The sequence below is a fragment of the Lynx canadensis genome, chromosome B1 (assembly GCF_007474595.2).
Source record: "Lynx canadensis isolate LIC74 chromosome B1, mLynCan4.pri.v2, whole genome shotgun sequence".
In the NCBI taxonomy this organism is placed as follows: Eukaryota; Metazoa; Chordata; class Mammalia; order Carnivora; family Felidae; genus Lynx; species Lynx canadensis.
In genome coordinates this window covers 69,317,810-69,336,864 of record NC_044306.2, presented here as the reverse complement: position 1 = coordinate 69,336,864, position 19,055 = coordinate 69,317,810, and the positions used below count along the sequence as shown (strand labels likewise).

Here is a 19,055-nt window from a genome sequence, read left to right as displayed (position 1 = left end):
ACAATCAAATGAGGAAAGAACTGTCTGTTCAACAAATGATGCTGGAACAACTAGATATTCACATGCAAAAGAAGGAAATTGGACCCTTACCTTACACCATATATAAAAATTAACTCAAAATTAATCAACAACCTAAAAATAAGACAAAACTCTTAGAAGAAAACATATGACTAAATCTTCAAGACCTTGGATTTAGCAATGGTTTGTTAGGTGTGTCAACAAAAGCATAAGCAACAAAGGGGAAAAAATTGATAAATTGGACTTCATCTAAATTAAAAACTTTTGTGTACCAAACAACACTATCAAAAAAGTAAAAAAGATGGGCGCCTAGCTGGTTCAGTCAGTGGAGTGTACCTCTCGATCTCGGGGTTATAAGTTCGAGCCCCACGTTGGGTGTAGATTACTTAAAAATGAAATCTTTTTTAAAAAAGTAAAAAGACAACCTACAGAATGGAAGAAAATATTTGCAAATCATATATCTGAGAAGGTTTTAATATCCAGAACATATAAAGAACTCCTACAACTCAACCACAAGATGAACAAGCCAATTTAAAAGTGGACAAAGAACTTAAAAAGCCATTTCTCCAAACAAGATATACAAATGGCCAATAAGCACTTGAAAAGTCGCTCAACATCACTAATCATTAGAAAAATGAAAATTAGAACCACAATGAGATAACACTTTACACCTACTAAAAAGGCTGTAACTAAAACAACAAAAGACAAAGAAAAAAAGAGAAAACAAATACTGACAAGGATGTGGAGATTGAAACCCTTCTGCATTGCTGGTTGAAATGTAAAATGATGCAGCTGTTATCATAGACAGTAGTGTGGTGGTTCTTCAAAAGCTTATCATAGGATTAACATATGATCCAGCAATTTCACTCCCAGGTGTAAACCCAAAAGAATAGAAAACAGGATCCAAACAGACACTTGAATACAAATGCTCATTGCATTATTCACAGTAGCCAAAAGATGGAAACAACTCAAGTGCCCATCAACTAATAAACGGAAAAACAAAATGTGGTATATACATACAATGGAATATCAATCAGCCATTTATAAAAAATAATAAAGTTCTGACACATGCTACAATGTGATGAGTATCAAATAACCCAAACACAAAAGGACAAATACCATATGATTCCACTTACATGAAATATCTAGGATAAGCAAATTCATAGAGATAGAAAATAGATTAGAGGTCACTGGGGGTGAGAGGGTCAGAAGGATGCTGCCTAAGAAGTACAGAGTATTTTCCTGGACAAAAAAAGTTATAAAATTGATTGTGGTGATGGATAAACAACTCTGTGAAAATGCTAAAAGCCACTGAATTGTAGATGTTAGATGGGTGAATTTTATGGTTTGTGAATTAGTCTCAATAAAGCAGTTAAAGGGAAAAAGAAGAGCTAGAATGCAATGATTCAGGAACTTAAGGAAGGAAAGGTCAGCATGCACATGTTTTACTTCAAAGACAAAGTAGCTGTCATCAAGAGATGGATTTACCTTCCTTTTGCATGGCCAGTCAGTTCATAAGATACTAACTTTTTCGCTACTTATTTTTCTGGTCTCTAACTGAGCTATTGGAATTTTTTTGGTTTAGTAATTTGAAACCTTTAAATAGGAACAAAATGTTTTCAGGTAGTTTTAAATACACTAAAAATGTTTAACACATGAAATTACTGGAATCAGAAATGTATTTATTGAATATATAATTGTATAGATTTCTTTGGAAAGTAAGTTACCTGAAACTTACATCTATTAAAAACATGGATTACTTTGAGTCCTTTTTGTTCTTACTTGGAATAATGACAATAAATTTTCTACATGAGGAATATGGTTACACTTCCAACAAAAAATCAGAAAATAATAGAAAGCTATAGTTCTGCTTATAATATTCAATTCTCTAACTGCTGAAACTATATAATTTTTAAAGCTCACAAAAACAAAAATATTTAAATTCTTATAAGTTTATTTTGGGATTATTTGTTATTCTTAAATCTTATTGCTAATAAATATTACAATAGAAAAGTGGCTGAGTTGGTTGAGCATCTGACTCCGGCTCAGGTCATGATCTCACAGCCTGTGAGTTCAAGTCCCATGTCAGGCTCTGTGCTGACAGCTCAGAGCCTGAAGCCAGCTTTGGATTCTGTATCTCCCTCTCTCTCTCTGCCCCTCCCCCGCACTTGCTCACGCTCGCTCTCTCTCTCTCTCTCTGTCAAAAATAAACATTAAAAAATTAGAAGAAAAATATTTTTCTTAAAAATAATTTCTAAAAAAAAAAAGCAATAATTATGAAGACAAAATAGATAAAATGTAATACTACAAAAATCATGATCGTAACCTGTGTTTAAGGGTCTTAGAAATGCATGAATTTACAAAATAATCTGAAACAACTTTTTAGCATTAAACTATTTTCCAATAATTTTCTAGAAGCCATTTAGTTTCCTGTTTATTCAGGCTACTCACTCTTCCATTCTTCCACCTCTCCAAATAGGGTAACTTCTATTTAACTTATTTTGGTAAGTAATCACTGGCATACCACATAACTAGTTCCTACTAACTTCGAAGGAAGGTGCAATAGAAGCCCTAAGTTAACTCAGATAGAAGTTATGGTTTTCTCTCTTGCAAAAATAACTTTGGTCCAAAACTCATGGTCTATGCTTCTAGGTCAAATCAATGTCTCTAAGTTAAACCAAAGTATTTTAAAATTTAAAAATAAATACCAGGAAGACTTCAACTTTTTTTTTTTTTTTTTTTTTTTTTTTTTTTTTTTACCATTTTCAGTTTAAGGGTTCCTAATGCATTTGGCTACTACCTAATCCCTCACAAAGCAATTACTGCCTTTTAGCAACTTAGATATTGATAAAATTGAAGGAAAACAAATGAGAAAGAGATATATGCAGCCAGAATACTCAAGTCCATGCATTTTACTGCTTACCTAAGTAATAAGTAAATTGATACTTGAATGTGATGGAGTGAACCACTCTAAGAGACTTCAAAAATACATTGAATTTTTAATGTATTTTTTTTTTAAGTTTATTTCCTGAGAGAAAGAGAGAGAGAATGAGTGGTGGAGGGACAGAGACAGAGGGAGAGGATCCCAAGCAGGCTCTGTGCTGTCAGTGTGGAGCCTGATGTGGGGCTTGAACCCATAAACCATTATTAGATCATGACCTGAGCTGAAATCAAGAGTTGGATGTTTAATCATCTGAGCCACCCAGGCACCCCAATGTACTCCTCTTTTAAATAAAAATCTTTCACTAGAAGCCTCAGTTACTGTTTTAAATCCTTTTCTTATCTTTTCTTAAGACTTTTTAAAACAAAAGATTTTTTTAATGCTTTTTTTAAATTTTTTTAATGTTTTTATTTATTTTAATGTTTATTTTTAAGAGAGAGAAAGAGCGTGAGCAGGGTAGGGGCGGAGAGAGACCGAGACAGAATCCAAAGTGGGCTCCAGGCTTTGAGCTATCAGCACAGAGCCTGATGTGGGGCTTGAACCCATAAACCATGAGATCATGACTTGAGCTGAATCCGGATGCTTACCCAGCTGAGCCACCCAGGCGTCCCTTATCTATTTCTATGGTTTCAATTATATATACTGATGATTCCCACATTTTTGCCTTTAGCCTATTCTCTCTCCTAAATTAGTCACTTATGCATACAACTGCCCACTGAACATTGAGTATCTCTCTGGCTCTTTCATGTACATTATCATGTGATGGGGATTTAGAGTGGTGGGGGTCCAGAGCTGATGGCCATGAAAGAATTCTTGAGATGTCTTTGATGCAAAAAGGTGATTTTATTAAAGCACTGGGATAGGACTCCCAGGCAGAAAAAGATGCACTGGGGTTGTAAAGAGTGACTGATTATATGCTATGTAGTTTGGAGAGGTAAAGGCAAAAAGGCTTTCAAAAGGACTTTCATATGCTAAAGATACCAGAGGCCTTGTTATTGTCAAGCTTAGGTTGTTTTCCCTCTGGTAAGACATTAAGATAGTAGAGAGTTCCTGGAGAAATGTTACACATACTCTGTATTTACCTCAAGAATTTGTCAATGGGCTGCAGGTTATAAAGAAATTTAACTATGCATATCATTTCCTTCTTGTCTTTGTTCCCCACATCACTATGGAGGGGAGGGTGATGTTAGGGCTCCAGGAAACGGAGTCTATAGGTTTTTGGAGATTAAGCTACTTATAAGATTGCCTTTTTCCTATAATTTATGAAGACATTTTTTTAATATAATTGTCAAGTTAGCTAACAAATGGTATATACAGTGTACTCTTGGCTTTGGGAGTAGATTCCCATGATTCATTGCTTACATACAACACCCAGTGCTCATCCCAATAAGTGTCCTCCTCAATGCCCATCACCCATTTTTCCCTCCCCACCGTCCCTCCATCAACCCTGCTTGTTCTCTGTATTTAAGTCTTTTATGGTTTGCCTCCCTCTCTGTTTGAAATTATTTTTTCCCTTTCCCTTCCCCAATAGTCTTCTGTTAAGTTTCTCAAATTCCACATGAGTGAAAACGTATCTTACTCTGACTTATTTCACTTAGCGTAATCCCCTCCAGTTCCATCCATGTTGTTGCAAATGGCAAGATTTCATTCTTTTTCATTGTCAAGTAGTATTCCATTATATATATATAATGCATATATTATATGTATACACATGTATACCATATATATGTGTATATATACACATATATGTATGTATGTGTGTGTGTGTGTATATATATATATATATATATAAAACATCTTTATCCATTCATCAGTTGATGGAGATTTGAGCTTTTTCCATAATTTGGCTATTGTTGATAGCACTTCTATAAACATTGGGGTACACATGCCCCTATGAACCAGCACTCCTGTATCCTTTGGATAAATTCCTAATAGTGCTATTGCTAGGTTGTAGGGTAATTCTATTTTCATAAACTAATGGAAACTCATATCCTGCAGGACTATGATCTCCATCAGTTAACCATTTGTTTCCCCCTTTCCTCTGCTCTTGGGCAGCCAAGAGTGCCTGAGGAATGTCACACATATCCCACCAGGTGAGTAGGAGGGGTTGGGGCGGGGGATGGTTATTCTTAGCTTGAGCTTTGCCCTCAGCTTGCCTTATGCTCCTTCATCATTATGGACTCTGCCTTACTAAGACTCTGTACTGACACCTTATCTTATCAACAGCTTAATCTCCAAAAACCTATAGAGTCCTTTGAGACCCTGTCTTAGTGAATGGTACCAAAAGCCCAACCTAGAAATCCTAGAATCAGTCTTTAGCTCTTCCTTCTCCTTTATCCATCATATCAAATCACCTAGCCCTACCTTTATTCTACCTAAAAAACAACTCTTAAATCTATCCACTTGGCTTTATCCCGATTTCCAGTACCTTAGTTTGTGTGGACATCATGTATTGTTGCCGTATTTGCAATAACCTTCTAACAAGTTTCTATACCTCCAGTTGTAATTTGTTCAAGTGATTTTTATCCATATTTAGAGCTCTCAAAAAACTAATCTATGGGCTCTTGGGTGGCTCAGTCAGGTAAGCGCTGACTCTTGATTTCAACTCAGGTCATGCTTTCATGGTCTGTGGGTTCGGGCCCCGCATCGGGCTGTGTGCTGACAGTGCAGGGCCTGCTTGGGATTCTGTCTCCCTCTCTCTCTCAAAAACAAACTTTTTGTTTTTATTTATTTATTTATTTATTTATTTATTTATTTATTTATTTTGAGAGAGACCAACAAGCAAGGGAGGGGCAGAGAGAGAGAGAGAGAGAGAGAGAGAGAGAGAGAGAATACTAATTTTGGTGTAAGAGACCCACAGGCAAATTCCATCTCAGCTTACTTCCTATTCTGTCTCTATAGACAGAAATAACATCACTTTCCTCAAAAGTTAATATTAAATAATGCTTATAAAGCTCCTAGCATAATGCCTAACTCAGAATTTTTGAAACACATTATTTGTAATACTAAAAATTTCATTATGTGACTTTTACCCTCTTGAGGCCTTTTTTTTTTAAGAGAGAGAGCACAAACGGCAGAGGGGGGCAAAGGGGGGGGGGGAGAGAGAGAGAGAGAGAGAGAGAGAGAGAGAGAGAGAGAGAGAGAGAGAGAGAGAGAGAGAGAATATCCCAAGCAGGCTCTGTGCTGAGCAGGATCATGGGATCATGACCCAAGCTGAAATCAAGAGTCAGATACTCCAGCGACTGACTGAGCCACCGAGGCTCTCAAAAACCTCTTGAGGCTTTTAATTACATCAAAATACTGAGTTTTTCTCTAAGGTGTATATAGAACTGGTAATGAGCTACCTAGTTAAGAAAACAATTTCTTAAGTCTTTAAGTAAATGTTTATGTTTTGAGCTCTTCCCCAACCCCTGCCATGAAGCAGAGCAAAAAGAAATACAAAAAGGGATACTTTTTTAAAAAGCCGCTATTAAAAATAAGATGGACTTCTCTGTGGGCCACACATGACAACAAAAACTGTCAACAGAGCTGAGCTGAGGGGATACCAGACTCCTGACACTAGCAGCTATGAGTTTTAGTGATGAGGAATGAACTGAAAGTGTCCACAGAAGCCTCACCTCCTGAAATCAGGGGTTAACCTAAGCTGACTGCAGTTCAACAAAATTATAAATCAACTAACATGGCTCTTCTTTTCTAACATAAAAACATACATGGTGGGGAGAGGAAGTCACACACACAAAAATCAAAGTAGTACAGATCATACTTATACAGCTATAACAGAAAAAGTTATAGGGGACCTTAGCATAGGGCTAAGCAAATAAATCAGAATACAATATGGAGCTCAGAACCAAACACTTACATGGTAATTGAATGACAGATGTACCATTTGAAATACTGATACTTGAAGGAACAGCAACAGACATACAAAAATAAACAAGATCCCAAAATCGCACCATAAGCAAAAGTTAATCAGACGAATAAACACCTCAACATTAAAAACAAAAATTTAACTTTTGGAAAGACATAAAGGAGAGTATCTTTATGATATTTCCTTTTTTTTTTTTTTTTTTATTTAAATTTTTTTTTTTTTAACGTTTTTTTATTTATTTTTGGGACAGAGAGAGACAGAGCATGAACGGGGGAGGGGCAGAGAGAGAGGGAGACACAGAATCGGAAACAGGCTCCAGGCTCTGAGCCATCAGCCCAGAGCCCGACGCGGGGCTCGAACTCACGGACCGTGAGATCGTGACCTGGCTGAAGTCGGACGCTTAACCGACTGCGCCACCCAGGCGCCCCTATGATATTTCCTATACAAGCCCCAGAAAGCACTATTATGAAAAACTGGTAAAATTCCATTAATTAAAAGCCTTTATTTAAGAAAACTCCACACTCAAATACAAAGATAAACCACAAGCTACAATAGATAGTTGAAACACAGAACAGGTCATTAGTTAGTATTCAATATATGGAACACCTACAAATTGATAAGGAAAAGACAAAACCTAATAGAAAAATGGACAAAGGTATGGCCTCAGAAATCACACACTGCATTTCTTCAATCTCCTAGTAGTTATTAAAGTCAGCACTATTCAACATGTGAGACTATACAAGGGCATGAATACCAGGAGGCTGACCATTGTGGCCATCTGGAGGCTAGCTACCACATACACAAAAAAGTATTTTGTAGTGCTTTGAAAACATACACATGTATTAAAAATATAAAAACACAAACTAGAATATACACCACCTCCAGGACAATGGTTACCTCTGGGGAGAGAAGGGGTGGGATCAAAGAGGTAGCAAAAGTTTCAAATGTATCTGACATTTACAAACATAGATCTGAAGAAAGTATAGCCAAATGCTAACATTTATTTATTTATTTAAATGTTTATTTATTCTTGAGAGAGAAAGCAAAAGTGGGGAGGGGCAGAGAGAAAGAGGGACAGAAGAGCCAAAGATCTGTGCTGTCCACACAGAGCCCGATGCGGGGCTCAAATCCACGAACTGTGAGATCAAGACATGAGCTGAAGTCTGGACGCTTAACAGACTGAGCCACCCAGCTGCCCCAAATGCTAATATTTATTAAATCTGTATGGTAGGGATATATTCTTTAATCATTCACTTTTCCTGTTATGTTTGAAATATTTCAATAAAAAGTTTTAAAATAATGAACCCAAAGAAATGGAAATAAAATTTGCTTTGAACAAGTTTATTTTCATACATTTTAAAAATTGCAATTTTCGTGACATGTCAGAAAAATATTTTTCTAATATGAAAATAAGTATCTCTTTGGTATAGAAGCACACCATTTGTGTTATCTTTAACTAAAAAGAAAAAATTAAAAAAAAAAGGGGACCAAGAACTATGACCTAATATACTCAATGAAACTATTCTTTGCCCATCCGTTTGTCCCCTTTCATAACCCCACTGTGGGTCTTTAGAATACATATCTGTACACAACTCCATATCTACAAAGAACTAAGATGCATTATCAAAGATGTCTAGAAATTACGGAAAATTAGTTGGCTTAATTGTCGACACAAACCACCAAAGAGAGACAGAGAGAATATAAGATACAGAACAAGTAAAGTAGAACATTGTCAATAAAGTCAAATTATATGCAAGCAATCACATCATTTAAATTTGTTGGCTTAAAAACACAGTAATTTCTTTAGAATTATATTTAGAATTTAAATTATTATGTGCAAAGCTCAAATAGTAATAGTACAGAGCCATAATTTTGACAAGGCACTTTAAAGAGAACAACCAAACATACAACAACATCAAAAAGAGTTAACCTGAGAAATAAACAAGGAAAAAATATAAACATTCTTTCTAGACAGCCTTTCATTTTCTGAAATAAAAGCTTTTTAGAAAGCATCATAAAGGATAAAAAAATATTTATCATATATTTTAAAAAGTTGTCCTCAAAGTTCAAATTCTTGTAAAAAAAAAAAGAGAGAGAGATTGTATTCCTTCAAGTCAGTGAGGTTCTGAGTCAAATACTTTTTTAGAAAAACAATTACAATTTTCATGGTAAAAACAGGAACAAAAAAAAACAGCTTTTAACTGTACTGTCAACTCTTTTATTCAACAAACATTTACTGATTGCCGTGTGACACAGTTGTTCTAGGTGCTGGAGATAAACAAGACACAATCATTAGTTCCAGGGACCTTGGCCTAGTGGCACTGGGCCAACATTGGTAGCCTTAAAGTTACCTCCCCCTAGGTCTGTAAAATAAAGCTCAACTTCAAACTCTGGCATTCTTGGCATCTTCTTGCAAATCAAATAGAATAATGATTTAACTATTTTTTTTCTGCCATTAAAACTATAAATAACAATATCCACTGATGAAATTAACTTCCATAAAAGATTCTATGAAAGTTTAGAGGACAGAAAGTATTTAAAGATAAATATTGCCAACATCAAATATAACATCAGTATTCTGCTTTCACAAAAGTGAAGGAAACCAAAAAAATTTCATTCTGAATACACAGAACTACTGGAGACTACCTTATACTTATGGTACACGTGCAAATATCATCAATGAGGAAGTAGGAATTATTACACAGCCAAATCAGTTGTCAGGCTTCAAAGAATCATAACCTTCTTTCAAGAGGTCCCTCCATGTTTTAAGGAAACGTGCATTTTCTGTACATTTGAAGGCAAGCTCTTCCACTTGAGCTGATACTGCAGATGTGGCTTCAAGAAGTTTGGTTAATGAAAATGCTGCCTGAAATTTAAAAAGAAAGAAAGAAAGAGAGAAAGAGAGAAAGAGAGAGAGAGAAAGAGAGAGAGAGAGAGAGAGAAAGAAAGAAAGAGAAACAACAGAAGTTTATTTTTAAGATTTTCATCTCATTTTATAAATAGTCTAAAAATAGCTTAAAACCTTGACTCCATTGCCTAAGTTATTTTCCTTAAAAGTAACAAAAAAATCTTCAAACGAAAATACCAGCTCTTTCAGGGAACCCAAGAAATTCTTTCATATGAAGTAAGCTTTGAGGAAATATGTCTGCTGGAAAGGCATCCATTATGCACCAAACATAACAAATCAGTATTTTTTTTTTTAACTGAAAATACACTAGGGGTGCCTAGCTGTCTCAGTCCATAGAACATGAAACTTCATCTGGGGGGTTGAGTTCAAGTCCCACTTTGGGTGTAGAGATTACTTAAAAAAAAAAAAAATCCTTAAAAGAAAAAAGAAAGTAAAAAAAAAAAAAATACACTAGAATCTCATTTAACTCAACAAGAGGACTTGGATCCCTTGACACTAAGGACCAGAAGTATCTGAAGAAGGACTTACAGACTTACTTCATCATAAACAACTCACTAAAAAATAAAAAATTCACTGATATTTAGTAACAAGGGCAGTGCTCCACTAATTTTACCTGTGAACACTATTTAAACCATGAAAATATATAGAACAAAGAACAGATACTCTGAGCTGACATACATGAACAAAATCAAAATGAACAAAATCAAGCATACAGAAATGTTTTCTTCACCTATAATATAGAATAACACTGTTCCTACACTAACACATCAGCAGTCCAGTCTACATATTCTCTTGAAACCAGTCTTGTTCAGCAAAAACACTGTTTTGTTCACCATTTTAGTCATCTTTAAACAAGCAAACAAACAAATACTTGTTAAGATAATCGAGTTCATTATCCAGTTTCCAGTCTGCACAACAGGGTCTATTCCACAAAGTTCTCCCAGGAGGATCACACCCTACATACCTCACTCACTTGACCCATCCAAGAGTCTTTTTATACTGAAACTCCGGTGATGGGTGAGTAGGTGGGTGTGCGCGCCACTGGGAATTCGCAATTCAACAGAAACCATACTATGCATTCTAGCAATCATAGGGAGGGGTTTTTGACCTAACCTTTAATGAAACCCAATCTAGACTACAAGCGCAGTTAAGTAATCCCTCCAAACTGGGTCCAGCGCACAGCAAGCCTAAAACAGACAATAATAGCATTGCCAGCTGGCTCTGGCAGGTGGCCAACTAGAGCAGCGGGATCTTAAGTCCCAAGGAAAGAAATCACAGCCTGATTCTAAGCACCAACAGGCAACAAGGAGAGCACAGACACCGCCTGCACAAGTCGGCGCAGTAGAGCAGAACGGTTTCAGGTTACAGAGGGTGATTGAAACCAGAAGGCAAGACTAAAAGAAAATAGGGGTGGGGCGGTGGAGGGATAACCCCTTATTCCTCAACACTAAATCTAAAGGCGGAATCCTCATAGATGGGGGACAAAGGGGGTCGCCAGTTTACTCAACCCATCCCCCAGCCCATACTCTGAAAGGGCAGAAGCGCGAGACGCGCAGGACTGGGTGCGCGGACTCCTGGTCCTTTTCTCCCTTGCACCGCCACGGTCTGTCTTCCAAAAAGGGCTGAATGGGGACCTGTCTACCAACACTCACGTCTCCGATCTGCAGCTCCACTTCCTCCAGCGGGTCCACTGTTCGGCTGCTGCTTCTGCTTGGAACTGGCCAGCCCAAACTCACTGGGACGCCGGGGGAAGATGTTGACGAGGCGTCTGAAGACGAGGGAGACGAAGGAGGTGGCGGGGGCGGCGAAGAAATCCGCACGTCCTCAGGGTTTGCCATTGAGCGGGGCTGGGACTGCAGAATCCGACCTTAGCAGCCGAACCGACACCAACAGTCTTTCAAACTGCTCGCGCCCAACGCCCAGAAGCCCCGCCTCCTCCCGGCCGCAATCCCGCCCAGTATGCTAGTGGGTCTCTAGCCAAATCCGCGGATACCAGTCATTTTTTCGGGACAGCCAATCAAATGTCAGTTAATTCACCTTGGGTAGCTCAACGCTCTTGCGCAAACTTCCAGTCAGGCTCAGAAGACGCTTGAGCAGAGGACTACAACTCCCAGAATGCCGTATGCAGCGCGCCGCCTCCCACTGCTTTTGATGCGAGCGCATTACACTACCGGATCTGTGGTCTCTCTCACAAGCCCCCGGAGGCCTCACCACGCCTTGGTGAGACGCAAACTCAGAACCAATCCTCAGCCTGAAGCCGGGGGCGGGCTGGGACTAAGAGTCTCTTTCCTTTTCCTCTTTCGGAACGTGACCCGGAAGTCTCTGCTGGCCATCGCGTCCATGCGTGGCGCCGGCGCAGAGCGAGAAAGAGGCGGGAACACGGTGAAGCCACAGTGTTGGGCCGAACTCTAGGCAAACTTCAGCGGAGGTGTTGGTCCTTCTTGGCAGGTGATGGCGCCCCCCGCGGCCTAGAGGTCCAGCGCCCGCGGCGAGCCACAGACAGCCCTTCGTTGTGTCCCACCGACAGTCCTGGGAACAGTGAATATGTTGGTGCCGCTAGCCAAGCTGTCCTGCCCGGGTGAGAGAGAACTCCGGGCGGGGATAAATGGAGGAAGGTCGAGGAGTCAGGGCGAAAAGGACAGGGCCACACCTGGGGCGGGGGGGGGGGGGGGGGGGGGGTGCGGCTGGACACCTACCTCTCTCCTCCGGCTCTCCTGGCGTTCACTGGTTAAACTAGGACGAAGGCCACGCTGTCTGCGCCTGCTAATGGACCCTAAATTCCTCCCCATTGAGTTGCCCCAATTGGAAGAATTAACAACTAGGTTAAAGGTCGTGGGCTGAGGAACCTTGTCAACATGACCCTCCGGTGGACTCCTGAACCGAATATTCCCAAATCCTGGTCCTAAAACTCTTATCCCATAGCTCAGGTGTTATATGTTGCATTGTTTTAAATGGACAAAATAATATTTGCACAGTTTTTCTTCTTGGTCGTGTACTGACTTTCGTCTTTGCACCCAGCCTACTCCATTCTTAAGAATTTGAAGTCCGATCTGTCACATCATGATTAACATCCATGTGCTGCCCCAAGTCACCAGATTACATCTGGAGCCAGAAATTTTTCTACATTGTCTAAAATTAACTTTAGAGGCTTACCGTGTTATGGGTGCTCCTAGAACCATCATGATGATTTGTGAAAATACCTCATTACCTTCCCTTTCTCTTAAGTAAAAATAATAATAATAATAATGCAGTTGAATGGTCTTTGGTTTTACTTAAAAACAAAAAAAGTTTAAAAATTCAAAAAACTTCACTGCAGAATCTTGAATTTTCTCACAGTTGTCTTAATTTTTTTATCTTTTATTTAATTTTTGGTTATGGAATAAACAAGTATACATACTGCACATTCACGGATGTTCTTATTATGTACATTTTATGAAAGTAGAATTTTGTCAGATTTGGCTACCTTATGTTAAATTAGAATTTTGTTTAAAGTTCCTGTTACTCATACATGTATTACTACACCTAATGTGTATTATGCTTTATGTTTTGTGGAATATCAAAGTAGTCAGATGCTATCTACCCTACTGCCTAATTTAGCTGAAACCATTCTTGGGCCAAGCGTTAACCAAATTCCAGCATTTTTCCATTTTCCATGGATACTTAAATCATTGCCATTTTCATAGCTCAGTGTTAGCACTACTGGCAACAAAGAGATGGGACACAAATGTGTTGGCAGTGATGTTATGAGTTCAATGGACTTTTTGACCTTCTCTACCAAAATTCAGCCAAGTTGCCTAATGGTTCAGATGTTTAAAGTGGAGTACCAGATTTGTTTTCAGAAGAAGAGTAAAGGTCATGACTTTTTAATTTTTATCCCCTGGGGAAAATCAAACTACCCAATTCCAAATATTCTCAAGAAAACCACTGGCTATGTAAGCAATAGAATTAGTTTTGTCTGATACCAGGTCAACAGTTTGCAGCAGCAAATGATAACTTCTATACACTAAACTACAATTCATCACAAAATAAAGATTTTTAATATCTTTTAATAATACAAATAATTAATAAATATTATTTTGAATAATGATAATGCTCTATTTGAACTGAACTCTAGAACTGAATTCTCCTGTAATATCTTTATTTATGTATTTTAGATACATTTTTTTCAAGATTTAGGATATGTGAAAAGTTACCTAATAGTTAAAACATTATTCCCAATATTAAAATTTTTAGTACGCCTCTGTAAGTAGAGAAAATTAGTTTCCTTGCCACTCTTTTTAAGATTATCAAAAACATTTATTTTTGAGAGAGAGAGAGCACATGCACAAGTGGAAGAAGGGCAGAGAGAGAGAGGGAGACACAGAATCTGAAATAGACTTCAGGCTCCAAGCTGTCAGAACAGAGCCCATCCCGGGGCTTGAACCCACAACCATGAGATCATGACCTGAGCCAAGGTCAGATGCTTACCCGACTGAGCCACCTGGGTGCCCCAAGATATTTTTTAGTGTTTAAAAGTCCTTAGAGTTCAGCCATTAGACATCTCTTTCCTTCCTGTTTCCCACAATCTTTACTCATTGATTTTCTGAGGCCAGATTTTTGCTTTAAAAAAATATTTTATTGGAAAGAATAAATCATAAAAATATGCTAGTTCTGCAATTAGGTACTAAAAAATAATTAGACTATGCCAGGCAATTATCTCTCCATGTAATTAGAAAAGAAAGGAAAAAAAAAATCTTGTTTTCATCACAGCACAGTTTCCATTCACAAATCATTCCAAATCCAATCATAGTCTCAGAGCTTGACTGATGTTGGAAGGATTGAGACTGATCTTGAGTGGGATCATCTGAATGCCTATTTATCTACTGTAAATGGGGATGAGCTGCCCCACAATTTTTATAAGGTCATGAAGGATAAGATGTATTAAAATTGAAAATTCTTGTTTTTTAATTTTTAAGTTGATTTACTTTGAGAGAGGGAGAGCACATGAGTGCACAGGCACGCACAAGCAGGGGAGAGCAGAGAAAGAGATAATCCCAAGCATCAGGCTCTGCGCTATCAGCAGAGCCCGAGGCTGGGCTCAGTCCCATGAACCCTCAGATCATGACCTAAGCCGAGATCAAGTAGGATGCTTAACTGACTGAGTCACCCAGGCACCCCTAAAATTGAAAATTTTGAACTGTTCAGTATGTCCATTAAAATGTAAATTTTATTGTATATTTCAAATCCATGTAAAAGTCTTTGTTGATCTTTACTAATTATTTGTTATAGCCCATATTTAGAAACTTTATTTTTGGGATGTCTAGCTGACAAAGTCAGTAGAGCATGTGACTCTTTATATCGGGAGTGTGAGTTCGAGCCCTACATTGGGTGTAGAGTTTACTTAAAAATAAAATCTTAGGGGCGCTTGGGTGGCTCAGTCAGTTAAGTGTCTGACTTCAGCTCCAGTCATGATCTCGCAGTTTGTGGGTTCAAGCCCCATGTCCCGGGCTCTGCGCTGACAGCCCAGAGCCTGGAGCCTGCTTCAGATTCTGTGTCTCACTCTCTCTCTGCCCCTCCCCCACTCTCACTCTGTCTCTCTCTCTCTCAAATAAACATTAAAAAAAATTTTTTTAAATAAAATAAAATCTTAAAAGAAAAAGAAACTTGTTCATTTGCAGATAGATGCTTCCTTATAAGAGACAAGTTAAAAACTAGGAAAGGCCTCATTATTATTGTTATCGCTGTATAACCCAAGTTACTTTTTGGAAATTAAACCACAGATTTGCAGGTTCCTGCAAATTACAGTGAAAATTGTAACTAGGAAGATATCTATTTAATTATCAAATATGTATTAGCCCCTTGCTTTTTGTAAGAGTTATACTAGATCATATATCATAGTATTTCCAAGGCAAAGACTGACCATAAACTTTAGAGCTGATGGGGTGAGCAGAGTTAGAATAACATGCTGAATGTTTGTTGCTGTTAATGAATTCAAACACAATGTAAACAGACTCCAAAACCTATGCACTTAACCACTGCTTTTTTCCATGTTGCCCTTTTCTATTTGTTTTGTTTTTAATTAATAAACTTAGTTTTGGGGGGGCAGTTTTAGGTTTAAAGAAAAGTTGAGCAGAAAATACACAGAGTTTCCATATAACTTTCCCCCATTCCCCATTAACATCTGGTATTGGCGGTACATTTGTTACAATTGGTGAACCAATTTTGATACATTGTTATTAGAGTTCATTCTTTGTATTGTACATTTTATAAGTGCATTTGACAATGTGTAATGACATGTATCCACCATTAGTTACATTATTGTATAGAATAGTTTACCCCCAGATCCCCTGTGTTCCACATATTCATCCCTTCTTCTCTCTTCCAGAACCCATGGCAACCACTGATTTTTTTGTAATGTCTCTATAATTTTATCTATAGAATGTCACGTAGTTGAAATCATGCAGTATGTAGACTGGCATTTTCAGATTGCCTTCTTTTAATATGCATTTAAGTTTCCTCCATGTCTTTTCATGTCTAATAGTTCATTTCTTTTTAGTGCTAAATAATATTCTATTGTTTGGATGCACCCCAGTGTATCTGTTTATCCATTCACCTATTGAAGGACATCTTCCAAGTTTTGACAATTATAAATAATGCTGCTATACATTCATGTGAAGGGCTTTGTTTTTAATATTGGCCATTTTCTTTCTTTTATTTTATTGTGATGAGAACTCTTAACATGACATAGACCCTCTTGACAAATGTTTAAATGTATGTTATTGTTGACTATAGGTACAGTGTTGAACATCAGATCTCTAGAGCTTACTCATCTTGCTTGACTGCAGGTTTTTGTGTGGACATTAATTTTCAACTCATTTGGGTAAATACCAACGGGTGCAATTGCTGGATCATTTGTTAAGAGCATGTTGAGCTTTGTTAAGAAATGCCACGCCATCTCCCAAAGTGGCTGTACCACTTTGCATTCCCACTAGCAATGGATGAGAGATCCTTTTGCCCCACAACTCTGTTAGAAAAAAAATTTCCAGTGTTTTTCTCATAATCTTTATTGTGTGTGGTTGTGAATATTCTTTTTTTAATAATCGTTTTATTGAGATATGTCACATACCATACAATCACACCATCTAAACTACACAGCTCAATGGCTTTTAATACAAACATAACAGTTGTGCAGCCCTCACCAGAGTCTATTTCAGAACATTTTCATCACCTTAAAAAGAAACCTCACACCATTAGCAGTCACTCTTCAACCTCTCCAGCCCTAGGCAACAACTAATCTATTTTCTGTCTCTATAAATTAGTCTAGTCTGGATATTTCATATACATGGAATTCTATAATACGTGATCTTTCCCTGCTGGCTTCTTTCATTTAGCAATATGTTTTCAAAGTGTACCATATTGTAGCATATATCACTACTTTATTTCTTTTTGTTGCTAAATAATACTCCATTGTATGAATATATCACCTTTTATCCATCCACAAACAGACATTTGGATTTTCTCTATAATTTAGCTGTTATGAATTATGCATCTGTGAAGATTCATGTACAAGCTCTTGTGTGTTTTCATTTGTCTTAGGTATATACCTAGGGGAGAGCTATATAGAAATTCTATGCCTAAGGTTTTGAGGAACTGGGAGACTGTTTTCCAAAGTGGCTGCACCATTTCACATTCCCACCAGTTGTGTATGAGGGTTCCAGTTTTTCCACATCCTCATCAACATTTGTTATTATCCCTCTTACTGCTTATAGCCCTCCTAGTGGATATAAAGTATTGTCTCATTGTGGTTTTGATTTGTATTTCCCTGATGGTTAATGATGTTGAGAATCTTTTTATGTGCTTATTGGCCATTTATATATCTCCTTTGGAGAAATGTCTATTCAGATCCTTTGTCTCTTTTTTAATCTGGTTGTCTTTTTATTATTAGAGATGAGTTTGTTATATATGCTTGATACAAGTCCCTTATGAGATATATGATTTGCAAATATTTTCTCCCAGTCCATGAGTTATCTTTTCACTTTCTTGATGGCATCCCTTGAAGATAAAAGGTTTTTATTTTGTTGAAGTATAGTTTACCTATTTTCTCTTTTGTTGCTTGTGGTTTTGGTATCATAGCAAAGAAACCTTTGTCTAATCCAGGGTCACAAAGATTTATACCCATGTTTAAAAAAAAATTATAGTATTAGCTCTCACATTTGGGTCTTTGAAGCTTTTTGAGTTAACTTTTGTATCACCATAATCTTAATCTTTTAACTTTGTATTTTTAAATAATTTTACACTTACAGAAGCATTGTAAAGATAACACAGAGTTCCCATATACCCTTTGCCCAGCTTAACTCCTTACATAAGCATAGTATAATTATCAAAACTAAGAAATTGATATTGATGTAATACTCTTAACTAAACTACTGACTCTATTTGGATTTTATTATTCTGTTCCAGGATCCAATCCAGGACACCACGTTGCTTTTAGTTGTCATGTCTCCTTAGTCTACCTCAATGTGATAGTTCCTCTGTCTTTTCTTGTCTTTCATACTTTTGATATGTACTAGCCAGGCATTTTGTAGAATGTTCCTCAATCTGAATTTTTCTGACTTCTCATAATTACACTGAGGTTATAGATTTTGGGGGAAGTATGACACATAGGTGAAGAGCTCTTCTTACCATATCAGGGAGTATGTTTTACCAACATATCTTATTGCCAGTAATGTTAAACTTGATCATTTGGTTAAAGGGTCTGCTATATTTCTCCACTGTAAAAGTAATATTTTTCCCTTTCATGCTCTACTTGTGGGAAGCTAGTAACTAATTGCAACCTACACTCAGAAGCAGAGAAACAAATAATCTGTGGATGTATCACCATAATCTTTTATACTTTGACTTTTTCTGTTAAAATTATAGGCCAAGTGGAATTCATTTTGATAGGAAGAAAAAGGTACACTTTTTTCCCAAATGACTGTCTCCCTATCTTTGATGATTTAGTGAGTAACCATCTCTTCTCCCTGATTAGAAATGGCATCTTTATCAGACATCAAATCCTGAACTCTTTATTCTTTTCCTTTGATTATTCTCTCCCTTCTCCTATAACAGACTTTTAATTATTATAGCTCCAAATACAAGTTTTTATACTTTTCAGGGCTATTCCCAAGGGAGGATTCTCTGTCCCTTTTTTTTTTTTTTTTTTTTTTTTTTTTTTATAATGGGAAAAATTATGAAGAAGAGTACCGGAGAAGAGAGACTGAAATTGAAGATACAGGTCAAAGGGAAGGCCTCAGATGGAGGGATGTCCCTACAAATATGGGAGGGATAAGCCTCATCATCCA

The 19,055-nt window shown here is 37.3% G+C and overlaps 2 protein-coding genes across 2 annotated transcripts in view; one reads left to right on the top strand and one right to left on the bottom strand.

Annotated features, from left to right (window-relative positions):
- Positions 1-7,310: 7,310 nt before the first annotated feature.
- On the bottom strand, positions 7,311-11,969 carry CB1H4orf46 (chromosome B1 C4orf46 homolog). Its single transcript, XM_030312836.2, has 2 exons — positions 11,388-11,969; positions 7,311-9,693 (listed from the first exon to the last, which is right to left on the bottom strand). Exons 1-2 carry the CDS (start codon positions 11,571-11,573, stop codon positions 9,538-9,540), a joined length of 342 nt encoding a protein of 113 aa, XP_030168696.1. The 5' UTR covers positions 11,574-11,969; the 3' UTR covers positions 7,311-9,537.
- Positions 11,970-12,090: 121 nt separating this feature from the next.
- The window catches only part of ETFDH (electron transfer flavoprotein dehydrogenase), a 32,291-nt gene continuing 25,326 nt past the window's right edge, over positions 12,091-19,055 (top strand). The window contains exon 1 of the mRNA XM_030312833.1: positions 12,091-12,313. Coding sequence (XP_030168693.1) covers positions 12,280-12,313 — 34 coding nt within the window. The 5' untranslated portion in view covers positions 12,091-12,279. The remainder of the gene's footprint in view (positions 12,314-19,055) is intronic.